Source organism: Agelaius tricolor, unplaced genomic scaffold (genome assembly GCF_023055355.1).
Source record: "Agelaius tricolor isolate 1412-34295 unplaced genomic scaffold, bAgeTri1.0.p SCAF_7, whole genome shotgun sequence".
Taxonomy (NCBI): Eukaryota; Metazoa; Chordata; class Aves; order Passeriformes; family Icteridae; genus Agelaius; species Agelaius tricolor.
Window position 1 is genome coordinate 11,304,367 of NW_027269267.1, and position 18,730 is coordinate 11,323,096.

Genomic DNA, 18,730 nt, shown 5'->3' on the forward strand with positions numbered 1-18,730 from the left:
TTTTAGAATTAAATGGCTGGTTTTTGTCTGTTCCACAAAAGATTTGCTCGGATTTCTGAACACCATGAATGCAACTCCTTGACAGCTTAGTTGTTTTGGGTTTTAAATCACAGAATCACAGAATATTCTGAGGTATGGGACCCATAAAGATCATCACAGGGATGGAAACCAGAACCTTGGGTGTTACTAGCACAATGCTCCAACTGTAATTCAGTGTAAATTATTTAATTGTACACAATTAAAAAGGAGAATAGGGCTGGTATCTTACAGCAAGGCCATAAGTTTCCAATAGAGTGAGCAAGTTACCAACAGAAACTAAGCAGGAAATGCATTTAGAAGACCACTCCTTACTGCTCAGACACTTGCTATTTCAATTTTTTCTCCTCATTCTTGGCTTTTATTTTGATCTTGATTAAAACAAAATTCTGGGTTTTTGTTCATAATTATTGTGTGTTAAATGCTCTTTACTCCTTTCTGTTGAAAATGAGGATGGTTCTGTTGTTCAAGAGAAATTCAGCTGGACAAAATCATTAAATAGTTTATGGAACAGAATTGTAAAGGGAGAGCAGTTTTGTGGCCAGATTTGAATCATAAGTGAAGCTTAACGTGGGCATATCAAAGAACTGCTCTATTTCATAAATCTTCCTCTTTTGCATATGCAGGAGATGAAGGAGGAACAAAGTACTAAATAAGTTTGGTTTGTGAAAGAACAGAAATGTCAATTTTTGTTCACATCCCATTAGAAAATTAGGATGAATGTGTTGTTCTTTCTCTTAAAGGTGAGATTTTCTGAATTAATTTGAAAATTTTAGCTTCTGTTTGAACACGAACAGAAGCTAATACTGAGTGCCCTGAAAGTTCTAACCTTAAATCTATTTCCTATTAGACTGTAGATAAATTAACAAGCTATAGTAAACTGATTATTGCTGGCATCCAAAGCTCATAGAACAAATGAATGTCTTTTCAGTCCCCTCAATAGACTTCTTATCAGGCTTCATGTCCTTTAAAACAAACTGAATAGAAATTAATAAAGCTGATGGGCTAGCAGAGTGCCAGGAAAAGGAATTTGACCTTAGTTGTCATGTTTTGTTTGCATTGTTATTATTGTGATAGCTTTTTTCTCCCCTGGTGTTTTCCCTGTATTTTTGTATTTCTTCAGCTGCTGTGCAGGCAGTTTAAGATTTCCCCTCGCTGGCTTGTCAGTCATGCTTGAAACTGAGGATAATTCAGCCTGCTATTAAATGCTTAGTCTCTCTTTGGAGGTTACCACCAAACATGTCAAGCTGACAACAGCAGTGCTTGCCTTTTATGTGTGGCTGTTGTTCAGCTATGACTGAAATTTCAATCACAAGTTTTTCTATGAAGTCACAAAGAAATCAATAAATAATGAGTCTCCATTATTTCTGATAGGGATCAGTGGCACAAGAGGCTGATGGTTGTGGCTCTTGCTGACCAAGGCAAGATCTGGGCGAGTGGCAGCACAGAGGGCAGATTGGAAAGCAGTAGAATTAGCAATGTGGTTTTCTTGCATGTCCCAAAATAGACATGGTGAGAAATCACTGAGGAGAGGTGAGATTCCACTAGTAAATTTTGAGGATAGAGCATTTATGGTGAATCTGATACAGGCGCATAGAATGGAAAACAGTAAGTAAGCAAGGAATTTGTGAAAAGGAAAATATTATGTTGTATGTTCATGTTGTTTGTCATCCAATATCAATTACATTTTGACCAATACCCCACATTTATATTCCCTGACAAATATAAGAAATGTAGAGCACCTCCCAGCTACTAAGCATTACATCTCCTGCAAACTATAAAAAAAATATTATCTTCTGCAAATGATAAGAAATAACAGCTCTTGGAACTATCACTCTAGCTGGCATTTCTGCAGGTTTTTCCTTTGTGCAAGATAGATAATCAGTTACATATCTGAGATATATCTGCTTAAGCACAAGTGCCTTGTGGCAATGCATCATATGGGTCCCACTTCATGGTATCAGTTTTATCTGTTTGAAATGTGCCATGTATTTCTGAGATTCCATTGGTTTAATTGACACAGTGTATGGTAAAAGCAAAGTTTTGTGAAGAGCCTAAAGGGTCAAGCTTGCATTGCCCAGTTCCCACTTTCTGCATTTTTTCTATGTTTACTTTTGTCCTTATTTTCGTTTATTTTTCCCCCTTTCTTGTATGTGATTTTTTTTTTATTTCACATCAATTTAGAGTCTATTTTAGTGTTGGGATTTTCTAAACCTAGCTTGGATGCATTTTCCCACAACATAGCTTGTATATATTAGGTTCAGTTATTTTTTGCCTTAAAATCTGAAAAACATGGTGCTGTTTCTTACCAGTAAAGGTAAACAGTTCCAAAATTTCCATGAGTTCTTGGTGCTTGGAGCATGTCTGAGGTTGATGCTTCATCTATGTTAATGAATTACTAGCAGTGTCAGTTGATGAACCATGTCCCTTTACTGATTCCAAGAAGTTAGATTTATTTGTGAGGTAGTTTACCTGTGAGTTTCCCAGTGAGGATTTACTCCAAGAGTTGGGAGGCAGCTCCCATCTTCTCTCCCAGTGCTTGTCTTCTCATTTATTCCTGTGGAAACACCAGCAGAATACACTTGGGAAATAAGATGGCGCTAAGAAATCATAGTTCAGATCTGCCTTTGCTGACCCCCTTCCTTTTTATACTGTGCTGACCCCTTAGAGCTGTGGACATTTGTCACTGATATTTCTTTTCATGTTGGGGAAAATAAAAGTAGAAGTATGGAATGTATTTATTAAATTTTGCTTTAGCTAAATTCGTTTTTCCATTATGTCACTGCTTTTATGTCGCTGCTATTTCTCTCCTTTCTGCTGGTTGGGACAAGGTACCCAGCCCAAGCTCAGGAGGGTGAGTTAAAGATGGACATAAATAGTTATTCCTTTCATTTTTACTATCTTTCAGATGCTATTGGAACTTTCATTAAGCTGTTGGCCTTGATTTAAAATACAGAATTTCTTCAAGGCTACAGCTAGTTCAGAGGCTGTCAGATTATACTGCATTTAAGTATTCCTTGTAGTGTCTGTTGTTTTGAACACATCTATTGAATCCTTCTGCTAACATATTGCTGATGATTTTTCCCATTTGGAATGATTCAAATTCTTCTGAGTTTGACTAAACTGAATAAATTTGCTGGTTTGCACTTCATACCTTTTCCCCAGTGGTTCATTACTGCACTAAATACCACCTTTTACTACTCCCTTGGAAAAAGCTCCTAATGCTCAGGGTTGAACATTATTTACATTGACCACATTATATACTCTCAATCTCAGTTTTGTTTTATTCAAGATTTTCTGTAACAAAACTTTGTGTCCTTGACTTGCTTCCCAAATAGCTGCTTGTAAAGAGGTTATGATACACTTTATGGATTTCTGTGCATAAACCGAAATAAAGCTGAATCACCAGTTAAACTGATGAATGCATCAGTTATTTGTTCATTTCCATGACTAAAATTTGGAAAATGGTTTGAGAACAGGTAGGCATATGTTAGGGAAAAGAAATGCGTCTCCTCAGATATTGGATAAATTATCTGTAATATATAGAGGATACTTGCATGGCAGTGAGTACAAAATGATAGATCTCAAGCCAAATCAAGTATCTTTTTAAAATAAACACCTGATAACTATTTCAAAAATCATTAAAAATAAGGGAACTTTGCAAATCATGTACTATTTAAGAGAAAGATTTGGATGACTCTGCCAGAATTGCCTGTGAGCACACAAATGTTCAGGTATACATATATGTATATACATATATATATATCTATTTCTGCCTTGTCTCTTTATAGGAGACTAGTCAGACTTCCTCACTCCCAGACTTAGAGTTTTGGTGTATTTATGTCTCTCTCTACTCTGTTAAATGGTCCAGGATTGTTGTTTGAAGGGTTATGATTTCTCCTACTAAGAATTTTTGTCTTTGAAATTCATCCAAAAAAGAATTGAGGTAGAACTATCAGAGAACATCCTGTTCCCTTTGAAGTCAGCTGAAGGTTAGCCATTCATCCTCAGTGGAGTTAGGATTTTCTCTGTAAGGCTTCTGTATCAAACACATGCTGAAGTTCTGTTGAACTGAGAGTGAGTTTAATGCCATCTGAATTTGCTGAACTGGGCTCTGGAAATTCACTGCTTAATTATTTATTTATATTTGTGTCATCCTGAGGAACAGAACTAGAGCTGTAGTTTCTTTCCATGTTATTGAATCTGCATAATAATAAATTATTATTATTTCTTTATATTCTCATATTATATTACTTCTTCAAATTATATTATTTATTCAAATTATAGTATTTCTTTATATTCTCATATACCTCTGGTAGTAGTTGCTGATGTTTTGCCATCTTTCTACAGCAGATCTAGTTTAATTGGATTATCTCCTTATAGTGGAGAGCTTATTCTGTATTTCAGTTTTCTATTGGAGTTTGAAAACCTCCAATAGAAGGAGGTTTTCAAGCTCCAATAGAAATTTGAAAACCTCCAATAGAAGGAGGTTTTACCTCCTGAAGAGTAAAATATAAATGTATAAGGTATGGAGTGGTTCTTGCAACTATTTTTTTTTTTGATTGTACAAATATAAGAGGCAATAGGCAGGTTGCCTTCTTTCCTTCTTACTCAGATGCTAACCAGTTTTTGTTACCAGCTGCTTCTGACCTGAATTTTACTGAGCTGTTTTGGTTTTTTTCTGGTTAGCATTTTATGCTTCTTGAAATATGTTGACAGAATACATGTTTTAAAATATATAGAATCAGTCTGATCTGTCAGCATCTTTGTGTAATGTACTACTTGAGGCCCATGTTTTAGAGGGAAAAAATAATGTGTGTTTTTATCTAAGTGTTTATTTAATGTTACTTAAAATGATGCATGGTGCAATAAGAACTGTAAGTGCTGCCAGACAAGTTTTCCAGCCTGGGAATTGAGGCTTCTCTCTCTTGCATGGTAGCAAATCACTTTTTTGCTAGGCCATGGAGTTCAGCCCTCAGAGGCTGATGCTCCAAATGAAAAGTACACTAACAGTTTAATAGTATCCTTTGTGAGCCCTAATTGATTTAATGTAATGCCATCAGTGCATTTCACAGTCTTATTAAATCTAGTTGTTTCTGCTGTAAGTAAGGCTAAGAAAACAAGTGCCTTTAGAATATAATTAATTCCATAATCATTTTAAATTATACTTCACTGTCTTAGAAAGAAAAGATTTTATCTTACTAAATTACATCTGAGTAATTAATATACTATTTATTAAATTGTATTGTCAACTGCCTTGGAATTTTGAAAGAATATGTATTGGAATGCAAGAAAAAACTTAATTCTACATATTATAGACCGTGAAGTATGAAGAACACAAACAAAACAATAATTTTTTTGCTTCTTTTGGTAGAATAGGAGACTAGCTTTGTCTGTTTGGTTTAAGTTTTGATTTTAGGATTTCTTCTTTTTCTGACTTGTCTCTTCAACAGGAGTAACAGAATTGCTAAATATTATCTTCCCATGTCTTATTAAGACATTACTTGAATTATACAAGGATTAGACTGGAATCTGTTCTGTGGTTTCAGAGAACTGAGGGGAGGGGGGTTGCTGGGTTGTTTGTTCTGTTGGATTTTGTTTTGTATATTCTTTCCTTTGGATTTCTTTTTCTTTTTCCTTTTTCTTTTTCCTTTTTTCTTTTCTTTTTCTTTTTTTTTACCTATATAGTGGTTTAAAATACTTCCTTAAAATTTGATTAAGGGCTATTTAGAAAAGCCTCTGGAGTGAATTAATCAGAATATTATTCTGTGTCTATAAATAATTTTTAATGATACCTCATAATTCTGTAATTGTTGAGTACTGTTCAGCTTCCCTTCTCTTTAACCTGGTAACAGTTATGATTTACTCTCTGGAAAACGATTGACTTTAATGAAAATTTATTAGTAGATTAAAAATCACAAGTAAACACAAACTGTTTTCAATAGCAGAAATGATAACCTGTAATTGATTGTAATTACAAAGGAATCTCCTTAGTTTCATTAATGATTATTCTGTAGCTCACCATGTAAATGTGATAATCTATGGTTATGATGAACATAGAGAAGCTGAACACTTATAATAGGTTTTTAAATATTCTTAACCTATGCCAAAGCAAGCTGGAGAAAGGAGACAGAAGTGATGTGGGCAAGAAAAGCCTGTTAGAAAACATTCCCTCTAAGTCTCTCTCTTTTTTATCCCATTAGGGGCATTTTGGGAATGTAGGATCCCATAAGTGAATAGAGTATAAGAAGAGACAGAAACTTTTTTGAAAAGGTTGATAAGAAGTTTTCTTACAGGATAACACAGATCCCTTTGTGCTGATGTTGTCAGGTGCTTAATTAAAAAGGGGCTGTTTTAAGGTCCTCTACAGAAATCCATATATGTGATTTTGTTCTCCAGGGGATCATATTTCCTGTGTTTTTAGCAACTCTTCTCAGTCTCATAAAAAATGGTGTAGAATTAGTGGGGGAGAAATATCCAAGGCTGATCTGAAACTTTATGGATAAATGTAGGGTTTGGTTTGTTTGGGTTTTTTTTTTTCCTTTTTGCTATTCAATATCTGTTGTCCTTTAAAAAGAAATGTATGGGAAAAAGAGTCTAAATTCAAAAATATGTCTTCAAATTTATTTAGTCTCTTTAGTAGCAAATAAAGTTCAGAGGAAAATGCTGTGAGAAGGCTTGATGATTTTTGTGTTTTTCATAGAAGTCCTGGTTTTTTTCCAAGGAAGTGTGTGAGAGGTATAAGGCTAGAAACAAGCCAGCCAATGAACAGTAGCAAAAAGAAATCATTTCCTCTCTCTTGCTGCATTCATTTTCCTAAGCAGAGAAATGCCAGAAACATATTTTCTTGTTTTGAAGAGATTCATAATATGAAAACTGTTCAGGAAAAAATTACTTGCACCTTGCTTAAGAGAGTGAGCAATAGTTCGGTGAAACATTTTCCCCTTGGTCTCAACAGATTTTTAAGAAAAGACAAACTGTGGGTTTATCACTACGATCAGGAGATGGTTTAGAATGTTGTAATTTTTGTATCTGAAGAAAGTGTCGTCATTTAGGACACTGTGATTGCTAGGGAAAGAGCAGGACTTTGTCCCTGTGAACACATTCTGAGTTCCAATCAGAGCATGGGGACATTGAGGGCTTTTGTTCTTCCTTCCTGCAGAAATAAAGAGAATCAGCAGAGAGCTGCCTTTGTGTGTCTATTTTGGACCAGCTGTTGCACTTAATCTCTCTGTATGCCCAATTAAATCTGGAATTTAAAATTATATCAGCAGCTATTCGTTTGTTATGAATATGGATAGTGCAGCCAAGACAGAGATGCCCTTCAGCTTATCTGAAGTCAGCTCTCAGGCAGTAGATCAAGTTGTTGAGAAATTAATGGAAGGCAGAGAGAAGCACTGTACTGTCGAGGTTTAACCCCAGCCAGCAACTCAGAACCATCAACCACTTCCCTACAGCAGGGAGAAGAATTGGAAAGAAAAGCTAAATCTCCTGGGTTTCTCCTCTAGAAAAGCTAAATAAGAACAATTTATTAGCTGGGGGGATGGGAGGGTTGGAATGACAATGAACATGCTACTAATATTATTATTAATATTAATTGTAGCTATAAGGAGAGGGAGAGAGAGTAAGAGAACTGAAGGGAGCCAAGTGATGCACAATCCAATTGCTCACCACCTGCTGACTGATACCCAGCCAATTCCCAAGCCTGTCTTTAGAGTACAAAATTTTGTACCAGCACTCCAAACTTTCCTGGTTCCTCACTCAAAATAATGAGAGGATAAGGGCCTATGGACATATGTCAGCTACTTGTGGATGCTGATCTCAAGTGGTTTGGATGATGATGTTGTAGCTCTAAGTTTGGTTTCAATTTGAGGCTTTCTAGACATTTGCCACAAAATTATTTCAGAGGTGGAGTTGCACACAGGTGAGCAATCTCCAGTACTGTAGGAGATGTTGGTCAAGAACATTTTCCAACAAGCCAGACAAAATAGTGATAGTAGGACATGAGTTTGCATATATAAAGATCACTCCAAAAATTTATATCCACATCCAGTGCCAGTGATCTACAACAGACAAAATTTAGTACCTCTGTTCAGATGGTCAAACTAAGAGGCATATTTATGCAGAAGTGTTACTGCAAAAATCCTAAGTGTCCTTTACCTTGGTGTTAAGCTAGTTGGCATTAAAACCACAGGAAAGCAGTACTTAAAATGCTGTCTCAATGTAGTTTTCCCCACTGAACGTTGTAACAGGCAGTCCAGAGTTAATCTGAACATTCATCACTTACTAGCATGTATCAATAACTTTAACTGGCACTGTAGAGATAGTACCTAGATTCTGAAAGTTCCTCTAACCAGCAGTCCCAAAATTAATTATTATGATTTATTTTGAATTTGCACTTCAAAATTATATCAATAATAGTTATTTTAAGAATTTAATTTTCATATCTGTGACATCTCTTTGGGTTCCAACTTTATCTGAGGTTAAATTATTCTCCCTCTTTGATAGGTTCTTTATCAGTCCAAGTTAAACCAGCTGAAGAAGAGTTACCAGTGAGGGCTGAAATTTATTTAGTAGTATAAATGAAATATTCCAATAAAAATTTGTAATTCTTCCTTTTTCATATTCATAAAAGGGATATAGACCTGAAAATGGTGCAAACTTTTTCCAGCATTAACAGGATGATGCATGTAGTTCAAATTTTCTGTGATAGTTACCTGAATATAGGAAATTCAGGTAACTTTTTAATTTTTTTTTTTATTTTTTTATTGTATGGAACTGTACTGTTAAAAAAGAGAAAATACAGTTATAGAGAGAGAACCACATGAACCATAGAAGTAAAACCATTTCCTGATGCTTTGTTAGCCAGTAGTCCAGGATGTTTTATTTTATATCTCAGAGAGATAACTTTAGATCACTACAGACTGCAGATGGAAGTGTGATTTAGTGATCTATTGAACACTGAATGATACAGACTTGCTTTATTTTTATTGCTCTTACAGAAATACCTGAGGAGCAGCAATGTGTTAGTTTGTGCTCTGTAGTTACTGCATGTCCTGTTACCTGAGCATCTCAAAGCATTTTTCACACACTGACCTTCACCATCTATCTCATACTGTGGATAAGCATTGCAATTTGAAATACACAGATACTCATAAAATGGGAATGATTCATTCCAAATTATGTAGCAAACACTACAGCTGAAGAAAAATCTGATATTCGCACTTGCAGAGCCTCTACAAACACTGCATTCATAGTGTTGCATGGGATTTGGTAGTGCTGAATGAAGCACTCCTGCAATAATTTCAATCACAGAATCACAGAACATTCTGAGGTGATAAGTTAATTTTACCATCCTTTTCTTCATGAACATTTGTATAGTGCTATGTTTAAAAAATATTAGCTTTGAAAGTTCTCAGCACGACAGTAATGTCCTGAAACAGAGGCTGATAATTTTCCCTTTTTGTGAATTTTTTTTAAACCCTTAAAAACACCTTCCTGGCAGTATAAATGTTCACACATTGCTTGACTCACTTCCCCTGGCATGCCACCATTATTTCCTCAACTCAAAGCCTTCAGCTGACATGTACTTAAAAGAGCATCATAACTTCTGTCCTGCAACAAAGCTCATACTAGAGCTGGTGAGTCCACTGTCACTGCTGCCACTAGTTCCTAAAAATCAAATTTACAGGGGTGTTTGGGGACCAGCTTGCCTATTTTTGACATAAAAAAAAATTAAAGCTTTTTTTAAATTAAAATAGTCTAAGTTATAGGTGATTTACTGTTGTAGTCAGGAGAAATAGTTTGCTCTGACCTTGATCTGGTACAACAGATGTGTACAGGCAAGGGAGGAGAAACTGAATTCCAGAAATGCTGCGTCCATGTTTTGTAGAGGGGGTGTAGTTTGCCTGTCCCCTGGGTGTCTAGATAAAAATGAATCCCACCTTTAATGTTTCTTTCTTGAATAAAAAACTTTTGGTTATACGCTCTGTGATTGTTTTTATATCATAGTATAACAGATTAAATCATTATTATCCCATTAAATTTTTTTTCTTACTGTTTGTACTCACTATGAAATTAAACATACTTGGATAATTCAGACTAAAGAGAAAGCATCTTTATCTTGATTTTGTGCAATAATGTCTTGTTCAATATACATATTTCTTTAACCCCTATGATTCTGTGTAATTTAGCATATGCTGGATTTGATGCTCAGTTTTGTTCTTCTTGTTTACACCTTCTTTTTTCATTCTATCTTCATACTTTTTTTAGTGAGAAAACCAAGTAGAGTCAAGTTTATTGGTATGCTGCAGAACAGTCAATGTAGCTGAATGTTTATTGCATGTTAGCTGTACCAAAATTTAAAATGCAATGTACTACATAATTTCTGGTGGAATTGTGGTATTGGTATGCTTATAAAGAAACACATTTCTGTAGACTGAAAGAATTATGTGCCATAAGATTTCTGTGCATCATAGAAGTGCCAGAAGATTCTTCATGATAAAACTTCATTCTTTGCCCAGATGAATAAAATGCTATATTTTTTTTCATGAAGTCCAAGAGTTTCTCTAAAACACTAATTCTGACTCTGAGTAATCCTTTGAATTGCTCTTCCTTTAAATATCTTTTTCATACTTGTGGTTTGTTTTTGTTTTTTTAAAATCTCACTGTGTACTTGCAGAATGTTGTTATTTTTGGAGCATTGCTATGTATTTATAGGACTGCAGGTGTACAGTAGTTAAAAATGTGCCTTTCATATTATGAAGGAACTGCATGAGAAAAAAATGTTTTATGTGATTCTGCAAAGGCTATTAACTACCATGCTGCACACTGTAAATTGAATTAGAATAATGCTATAAAGCATATCTTAGAATTGTGCTCTAAAGAACTGTAAAAAAAAAAAATTTAGATCATGCAATTGTATTCCACTTCCAAGTTGTGTTGAATAAATGTAATGCTGGTTTTGAGCTAAAAGTGGTAAATAGGTCAATAGAGACTTTTCCAGGTAAAAGATTTTCTGTGTCTTATTATCTTTTAATGTACATTGCTAGTCTATGTAGGTGTCATATCTAGGTAATTAATCTTTAGTTTTAAAAAAATAACAAATTCTTTCATTGCAGTTATTTTAAATTAGAAGTGTAGCCTGACCACAAGCCATGTGTATGCCCACATAGCATAAAGCTGGAAAGAGATCCATGTTCACCATTCTGCAGTGAGTGTTCCCTGCTGACAGCCCTCTGGGGACACATTCTAATGCAGCCTAAGCAGTGCCAAGATGTGGAGAGTTCTTGTAGGTGGCAACAGGCACAACTGAGGTGAAAATCCAGTCCATTTTTAAGCTTTAATAAAAACCTGATGGATGAGTTTGTAGCGAGGCTTTCAACAGCTTTCTTGGTTTTTGAATGAAAAATAAGTCCTTTTTTTAACAAAATGGTTGGGAAAAGCAAATAAGATGTCAAAGGATTAAAAATTTAATAGAAATATGGCAGTTCCTGTAACATTAGTCTCTCAGGGAGGATTTTTTTTTTTCCTGTAGTGGTTGTCCTTGCCTGTACTCTGACTGACTTTTTCTGTTCTTACTATCCTCTGCTCCAATTTAACTATATGCTTGTCAAAAAACTTGTTAAGTCAGTGCCACTTGGCAAAACTTGTTGTGGTAGATTTTTTTTCTCACTTCCACCAGTGAACTGGGGTTTAGGGTGATATCATCACTTACCAAGGAGTACAACCCCTTCATGATAGGAAACAGATTAGAAAGAGAGATCAGCACTTGGAAATTTCCTGACCTCCTCTGATTAATTACAGCTTGAGAAGTTATGTCTGCTAGAATCTTGTATCCTAGTCTCTCCCTAAGTAACTAGGCAGGAAATCTATTGAGATATGTGGAGATCACCACAGATGTGTAGAGTTTACATAGCTGTGCATCAAAGTGCATTCATTCCACTTGAAGTAATGCACATTACCAAATGACCTTAGTAAGTATTTTCAGATCTTAAAAAATTATTTAGGTATCATGTTGATGTTAAACAAATATGCATGTGTTACAATAAGTAAGTTACCTTGACATTTTTGTGCTAATAACAATGTCATACTTAGCTGCTCATGTTTCTAAATCCATATTTTGCTCAAGTTCAAAGCAAAAATATCAGTGAATACATGACACCTCCATTGCACATGAATGCTAATATAACACAGATCTGCTTTAATGTTTTTTTCAGCACCAGAGTTGCTGAAATCTTTAGTGTTCTGTCCTAATCTGAGTTAGACCGTCCCCAAGGATAAGATAGCCTTTGTCTTTAAAAATTGCATTTTATCCTGTAACTGATAGAGATCATCCTTGTAATTTATCACATTCAAATTAAAAGTAAAATAATACATTAAAAAAAACCACAACGCCTGCCACAACCTTTAGTGTTATAAGGGTTTAAGATGTTGAACAATCTCCAAATGTTTCAAGTAGTGAAAATTAATCATTGAAGTCATTGTATAATGCAGTGGTCAGGAACTATTTCATGATTTCTTAAAATAAACAAGTATTTCCACTGTAGCATAAAAAAATATTTTTTTATTAAAACAAAACCAGGGAATTACTTCTGATTTTCCTTTGTGCATATTTTAGCATAGTACTTTGAAAGATGTGCTTTTGCTTAATTTTGTGTCAGACTGATTCCACTTACTACTTCTCAGCTGAAAATATAAAAAAATATAAAAAAATATACCTGCCAAAGATACAGTAGAAATTCTCTAGCTAATCTATCAGCAAACTTACCTTGACTGGTACATGAAAAATATTTTGTGTGTCTTTTTTTATATTTTGATTTAATGATTAAAGTTTTTTTTTCCCAAAGAGGGCTGTATTTGATTATTTGTACTTGTGCAGGGTTTGTGAACGTGAAGCAGCTCTGGAATCAGCTCTAAGAATGTTGCAGCAATTCTACCTGGATCTCGAAAAGTTCCTTGCTTGGCTTACAGAAGCTGAAACAACTGCAAATGTCCTGCAGGATGCTACACACAAAGAAAAGACACTAGAGGATGCCAAAATGGTTCGGGACCTCATGAAACAGTGGCAGGTAAGCCAAACACCTCAGTATAGAGGCATTTGACAAACATGAGAGTTTATCAAGCATATCTAATATTTATAGAAGTTATATAATTTGCATCAAGTTTATTCTTTGTAGCTTAACTGAATTAGTTTTTCTCCATTACTTTCAAATATATGAAGAAATGATAATTTGGGAGTCTATTGTCAACACGCTCGGTTGTGGTAATAAAAAGAGATAACGATGCAAATTTTCATAGTAAATGCCTGGACAGTTCTCATACAGTTATTTTCCTCTGGGGGACAAAATCTTAAAGAAAGATAAAATTGTATTTATTGTTCCAGAGAATCCTTAGGAGAAAGAAAATTAATTAGTTGAGATGGAGCTCTTGAACTATGTTGTTATACTTCCATTGTGTTTTCTTCACTGCAGTTATTGAGAGGAATACAGATATGTCTGCTTGAGGTCTAAAATGTCTTACATATGAGGTTGATTGGTGTTTGGATGACAGGACCCTTTATTCCAGTATTGATAGAATCATATAAAATTTTAGGTTGGGAAAGACCTTTAAGATCATGAAGTCAACCATCAACCCAGAACTGCCATGGCCATCACTAAACCATGTCCTCAAGTGCCACATCTACACATCCTCTAGTAGCTCCAGGGATACTGACTCAGCCCCTGCCCTGGGCAGCCTCTTCCAAAGCTCAGTGACCTTTTCAGTGAAAAAAATTTCACTCATAGTGCATTATTTTGATTTTGACAAGAAGTTCAAAACTGGAGATTTAAGGCCCTGGATGCCTTAGTTTATTTAATGATGAAAAACATACTGTGAAAAATTTAGCCATAAGTGATTAAGAAAAAAAAAATAGTAAATTTATATAGTAGTTCAAGAATTCTTAGCTGCAAAATAAATTCATTCATTATGATGGATAATATTTGCAGTAGTCATAACCCAGTGCTCTGTATCAAGTCTTTATTGTGAAAGCTTTTTGTACAAACAGGTACATTTTCCTGATAGTGGAGCAAATATTGTCTATCTATTTGCTAAAAATGAGCAATGGAGCACAATTTTATCAATAGAACAATTTTATGATGCCAGCTGAATGATCAGGAAAGAGAGTATGGCTTTTCATTCTGTTCCTCAGGTATTGCTGCATTGATTCTTTAAGGCTTCACACCCTGCTTGTGGGAGTTCTCTCTCACAATTCACTTTGAAGTAAAAAGATGAAAAGCAAGAACATGACATAAATGTGTAGTTTGCAAACAGTTTATGCATATGAAAGATTCAGAGAAAAAGGAGCTTTACTAAGTCACAGAATTCTCCAAAGTATGTATTTATGTTCTTTGTGGAAAGAGGTTATTGCTCACTAATGCATACAATCAGCCACATAAATCCTAAATAGTGACAAACCTTTTTTTTAACTCTGTATTGTGGGTCAGAAATATACTTACCCTACATAACACATCAGGCAATGACTGAGAATCAGTATATTCCAAGAAGCTCACTATGTAAATTGTACATCTATCAAAACAGACATATTCAAATACAGTCCATGTCCTCAATATGCTTTATCATCCAGTATGTGTAGTAAAATTGCAAGCCCTGCCCCAGCATAGAAAAAATCCTAAATTCTTTCAGTCAGAATTAGAATTTTCCAACTTACTTTTTTTTACTAAATCTTTTTTTCTTTTTTTTGCCTCTCACCAATCAGGCTGCATTCAGATCCTAGGAGGTAAACTAAAATGGTGCTTTCTAATTAAATACCAGTGTCTCATGAGTCTTTGGAAAGAAACTTTAACTTCCTGGGTTTATAAGAATGCATAAAAGTTATAGTCAAATATAACAAATGGATTTAGATCTACAGTCTCTGTCTTGCTCTTATACAGTAGAATTGGATAAAGTGAAAATAGTCACTAAGACTCTTGAAATGCTACAATTCTATTTTAATTTAATTCTACAATTTTAATCTGATATTTTTAACCACTAGGTGTAAACCAGTATTTTGATAAATAATTTTCTACACAAATAATGACAAACCTGAGTTTCCGAGCTCAGTAGCAGCTTTGTATCCTTGTCATCTGTAGTGACAAGGATCACTTTTAGTGATCCATTGGCTTCCTGCTTTACACTCTCCAACTTTATCTTATTCCTTTAAACAATTAGGAAAATAATGACTTGCTATACAGAAACTTTTTATATAGCAGCAGTTGCTTGTCTAGGAAAATATCACATTTTAGACATTTGTTTTCCTTTTCATGTTCAGAAACCATTAACTCAATTGTCACTAATAAAGATTAATCTTTCCTTAGTAGTTAGCAGTTCATTCAATAGCAGAAGGAGAAAGGTGAGGCTTATATAACTGCACATTCTAATTACCTGATGATGTAATTATATTAAAATGTTGCATTATGAACACCCTGTTTGTTTGTACAAGCATGTATTTGCATGCATCATTTGTCTGAACTGACAGCAATGTAATAGTGGAGGTGATTCACACAGTTAGAATACTTTCTGGAAAATTTTCAAGGATACAAACATGTTACTCCAAGGAGCTGTGTAATTATGTGCTGCTTCTTTTTTTTTTTTTTTTAGTTGAAATACATCATGTGTCCTCATGAGGCCTGCTTTGTTAAGTAACCATATGAAGGAGATGAAAATTAATTTCACTGTCCTGCTTTCATACTTCTAGTGATACAAAGTCTCAGCTGTGTTAATTATAATTGTGGGTCGGTTTACATGACACCAGGCCTGCTGGTGACAGATAGGGTACACCTGTCCCAAAGGGGGAAAAAGATCTTTGCACAGGAGTTATTAGTGTTTAATGAAGAGTAAACAGGATTTGAAGGGAGACAGATACAAAAGCAGGTTCACTAGAGATAAGCCTGGAAACAGCATGTTTTGGGGATAGTGTGGTAGCGAGATCCTTTGGTCTGACAGCTCAGTGGAGGTAGGGGCTGGAGATCCTTGTGGCTGCAAATATACAGAGTTATTGATGAGTCAGACACCTTGGAAGCACCTGAGAGTGGTCATACAGGAATTAGGGGTTCTCCCTGCAGAAAGGTGGGGGGATCTATAATCCAACATCAACCTGCACCAGTGCACACAGCAGGGACAACCAACAGGAGGAACTGGAGCCCATTGGGCAGCTGGAAAACCATGGCACAGTTGCCATCACAGAGATATGGATGACTTGCTCCCCTGGAGTGTGCAGTGGATAAATCCCTTTGAAGAGATAATGAAGGGAGGAAAGGTGGTCTGACAGCCCTGTGGGGAAGGGAGTGTCTTGTCTGTCTAGAGCTCAATGCTGGTGCCAACAGGGCTGAGTCTTTTAGTTAAAAATCAGGGCAAGTCCAGCAAGGCAGATATTCTGGTGGGAGTCTGTTATAGACCTCCCACCAGGATGAAGAGAAAGATGAAATATTCCATAAGCAAATGGGTGAAGTCTCATAGTCACGAGACCTTTTTCTCTTGGGGATCTTTGACTTACCAGATGTCCTCTGGAAATGCACAAACATAGCAGAGAAGAAGCAGTCTGGGAGGTTCCTGGATTGTGTGGAAGAGAACTTCCAGTTCTTGAGCATTCTCCTCAAGAAACCAGCTGCTCATGGCTTGGATGGCTGTGCTCTTTGCTGGGTAAAAACTGGCTGTGAGGCTGGGCCCAGGGAGTCACATCCAGCTGGGGACACCAGGGATGTTCCCAGGGCTCAGCTTTGGGGCCAGTCCTGTTTGATGAGGAGTGACTGAGGGAGCTGGGGGTGTTTAGCTTGGAGAAAAGGAGGCTCAGGCTTTCAGCTGATAGGAGGTTGTAGTGAGATGGGAGTTGGTCTCTTCTACTGAGAGGAAATGGCCTGTTTAGATTTGGTATTAGGAAAAATTTTCTCAAAGTAAAAGTTGTTAAATATTGGAACAAGCACTGACTTCCCAGGAAATTCTTTGAGTCACAATCCTTGGATTCCATGTCACTTAGGGACATGGTTTAGTGGTGAAATTGGTGATGTTAGATTAACAATTAGACTTGATTACTTTTGAGGTTTTTTCCAACCTTAAGAACTCTATGATTGTATGAAGTACTTTTCTGGTCTTTTTAGCAATCATTGTATGTGACATTTTATGCAGCTTATGTGATATTAGCTAGAATTTTGGAGCTAGTGTGGATTTATCCTGTTACTTTATGAATGCAATCAGTTAATATCAAGCCTGTAGATGAATATAATCACAGACTTTTTTTCACTGAAATCTGATGAAGAATACTGCATGTGACACCTAGGTAAAAAGTAACTGGAAAATGTTTTTGTACTCTATACACAGCTTAAAAAATGTTTCTGAAATAATCTATGATGACTGACAAATTATTGGTAGTATAGACCTGACTAAAAGTATGCCAGAATATGATAAATGAAGCAAGGTTAATACTTCAGCATGAAATACATAGCAGATTTATTTTTATTGCCACCTTCATGCTCACTTAGCCTATAACCTAAGTAGTTTTCCATTAGAGTCAGGAGTTTTGCTGCTCATAATATGAAAAATATGCAGTGCCTCAAGTTATCCCTCAGAATATACAGTATGGGCAGTACCTTTATTTTCTCATAGGGATCTTTTTATCCAAAAACATCATCTAAAGGACATGAACAGCAAACAAGGCACTCTTATGTCTTCTATTCCTATCAATTCTTCAAAGGTGCTCACTTGTTTTTAAGGTGTCCAGGCACCTGGTTTTTTACAGTAGTAAAAAGCTGAGGTAGATACCTGACACTTCTCAATTATTTGTAAAGGTTCTTTGAGAGATAAAACATTGCTTCCAAATTTATTTCAAATATAATTTATATATTATTGTCCAACACAGTTCATTTTGTGAATGATCTATGGATTAGATGATAAATCTCTGTAAAATAGAAAAGAGAATGTATCTGTAATATTCTTGCTCATTTCACTTGAATTTACTAAAAAATAATAATTAATTTTCAAGTACTTCCATTCTCTGTTCTGTAGCACTTTTTTATTCTCCATTCTGAAACACTTTTTCGGTCACTTCTGCTTATAATTGTTTAAAACTTTTTAAAAATAACATATAATCTTCTTCCCTTGCCTGTGTTTTTTAAAAAAGTTTAATTCTCCATTTTTGCCTTTTATACTAACTTGTTGCCAATTCTAAAATAGAATCTGTTCTGCAGTACCTGGAATAGAATAGCAACTGTCAGTGCCATCCTATTCCACTGAGTAATAGAAGAGAAATTGAAAAATCTTGAGTTTTAAAACAAGGGCTATTACAACCTAATCTGAGGAAAGGCTAGAAAACATCTCAGAGTGAATTTTTTCCTCAGAGTGGATTTTTAAAAAATATTATTTTGAAAACACATGGTCGTAAATTTTTCAGTATCACAATTAGTAGTCAGAAGGAAGGGGATTAATGTTCCTTTGTTGTTAACAGCAAGTGTCAAATACTGAATACTTCTACAGGAGATTGAGGTGCTCATTCTCAGCAGGGATAATGATAACACGACTGTTCTTCTTAGCTGGAGATCAAAGAGAAGTGGTCAGAAATCAGCAATAAACCAGATAGGTAGATGTCATTATTTTTGTCAGGTATTTTGTTTCAGTGTGTTTCATCTGGATGGTCTGTATCATAAAAACAGAAATATATTGCTGC

The 18,730-nt window shown here is 35.3% G+C and overlaps 1 protein-coding gene across 11 annotated transcripts in view; it reads left to right on the forward strand.

Annotated features, from left to right (window-relative positions):
- Positions 1-18,730, forward strand: part of DMD (dystrophin) — a 1,148,686-nt gene that overhangs the window by 892,870 nt on the left and 237,086 nt on the right. For all 11 annotated transcript variants that reach the window (XM_071430346.1, XM_071430344.1, XM_071430345.1 and 8 more), the window contains one exon: positions 12,917-13,106. In XM_071430346.1, coding sequence (XP_071286447.1) covers positions 12,917-13,106 — 190 coding nt within the window. The remainder of the gene's footprint in view (positions 1-12,916; positions 13,107-18,730) is intronic.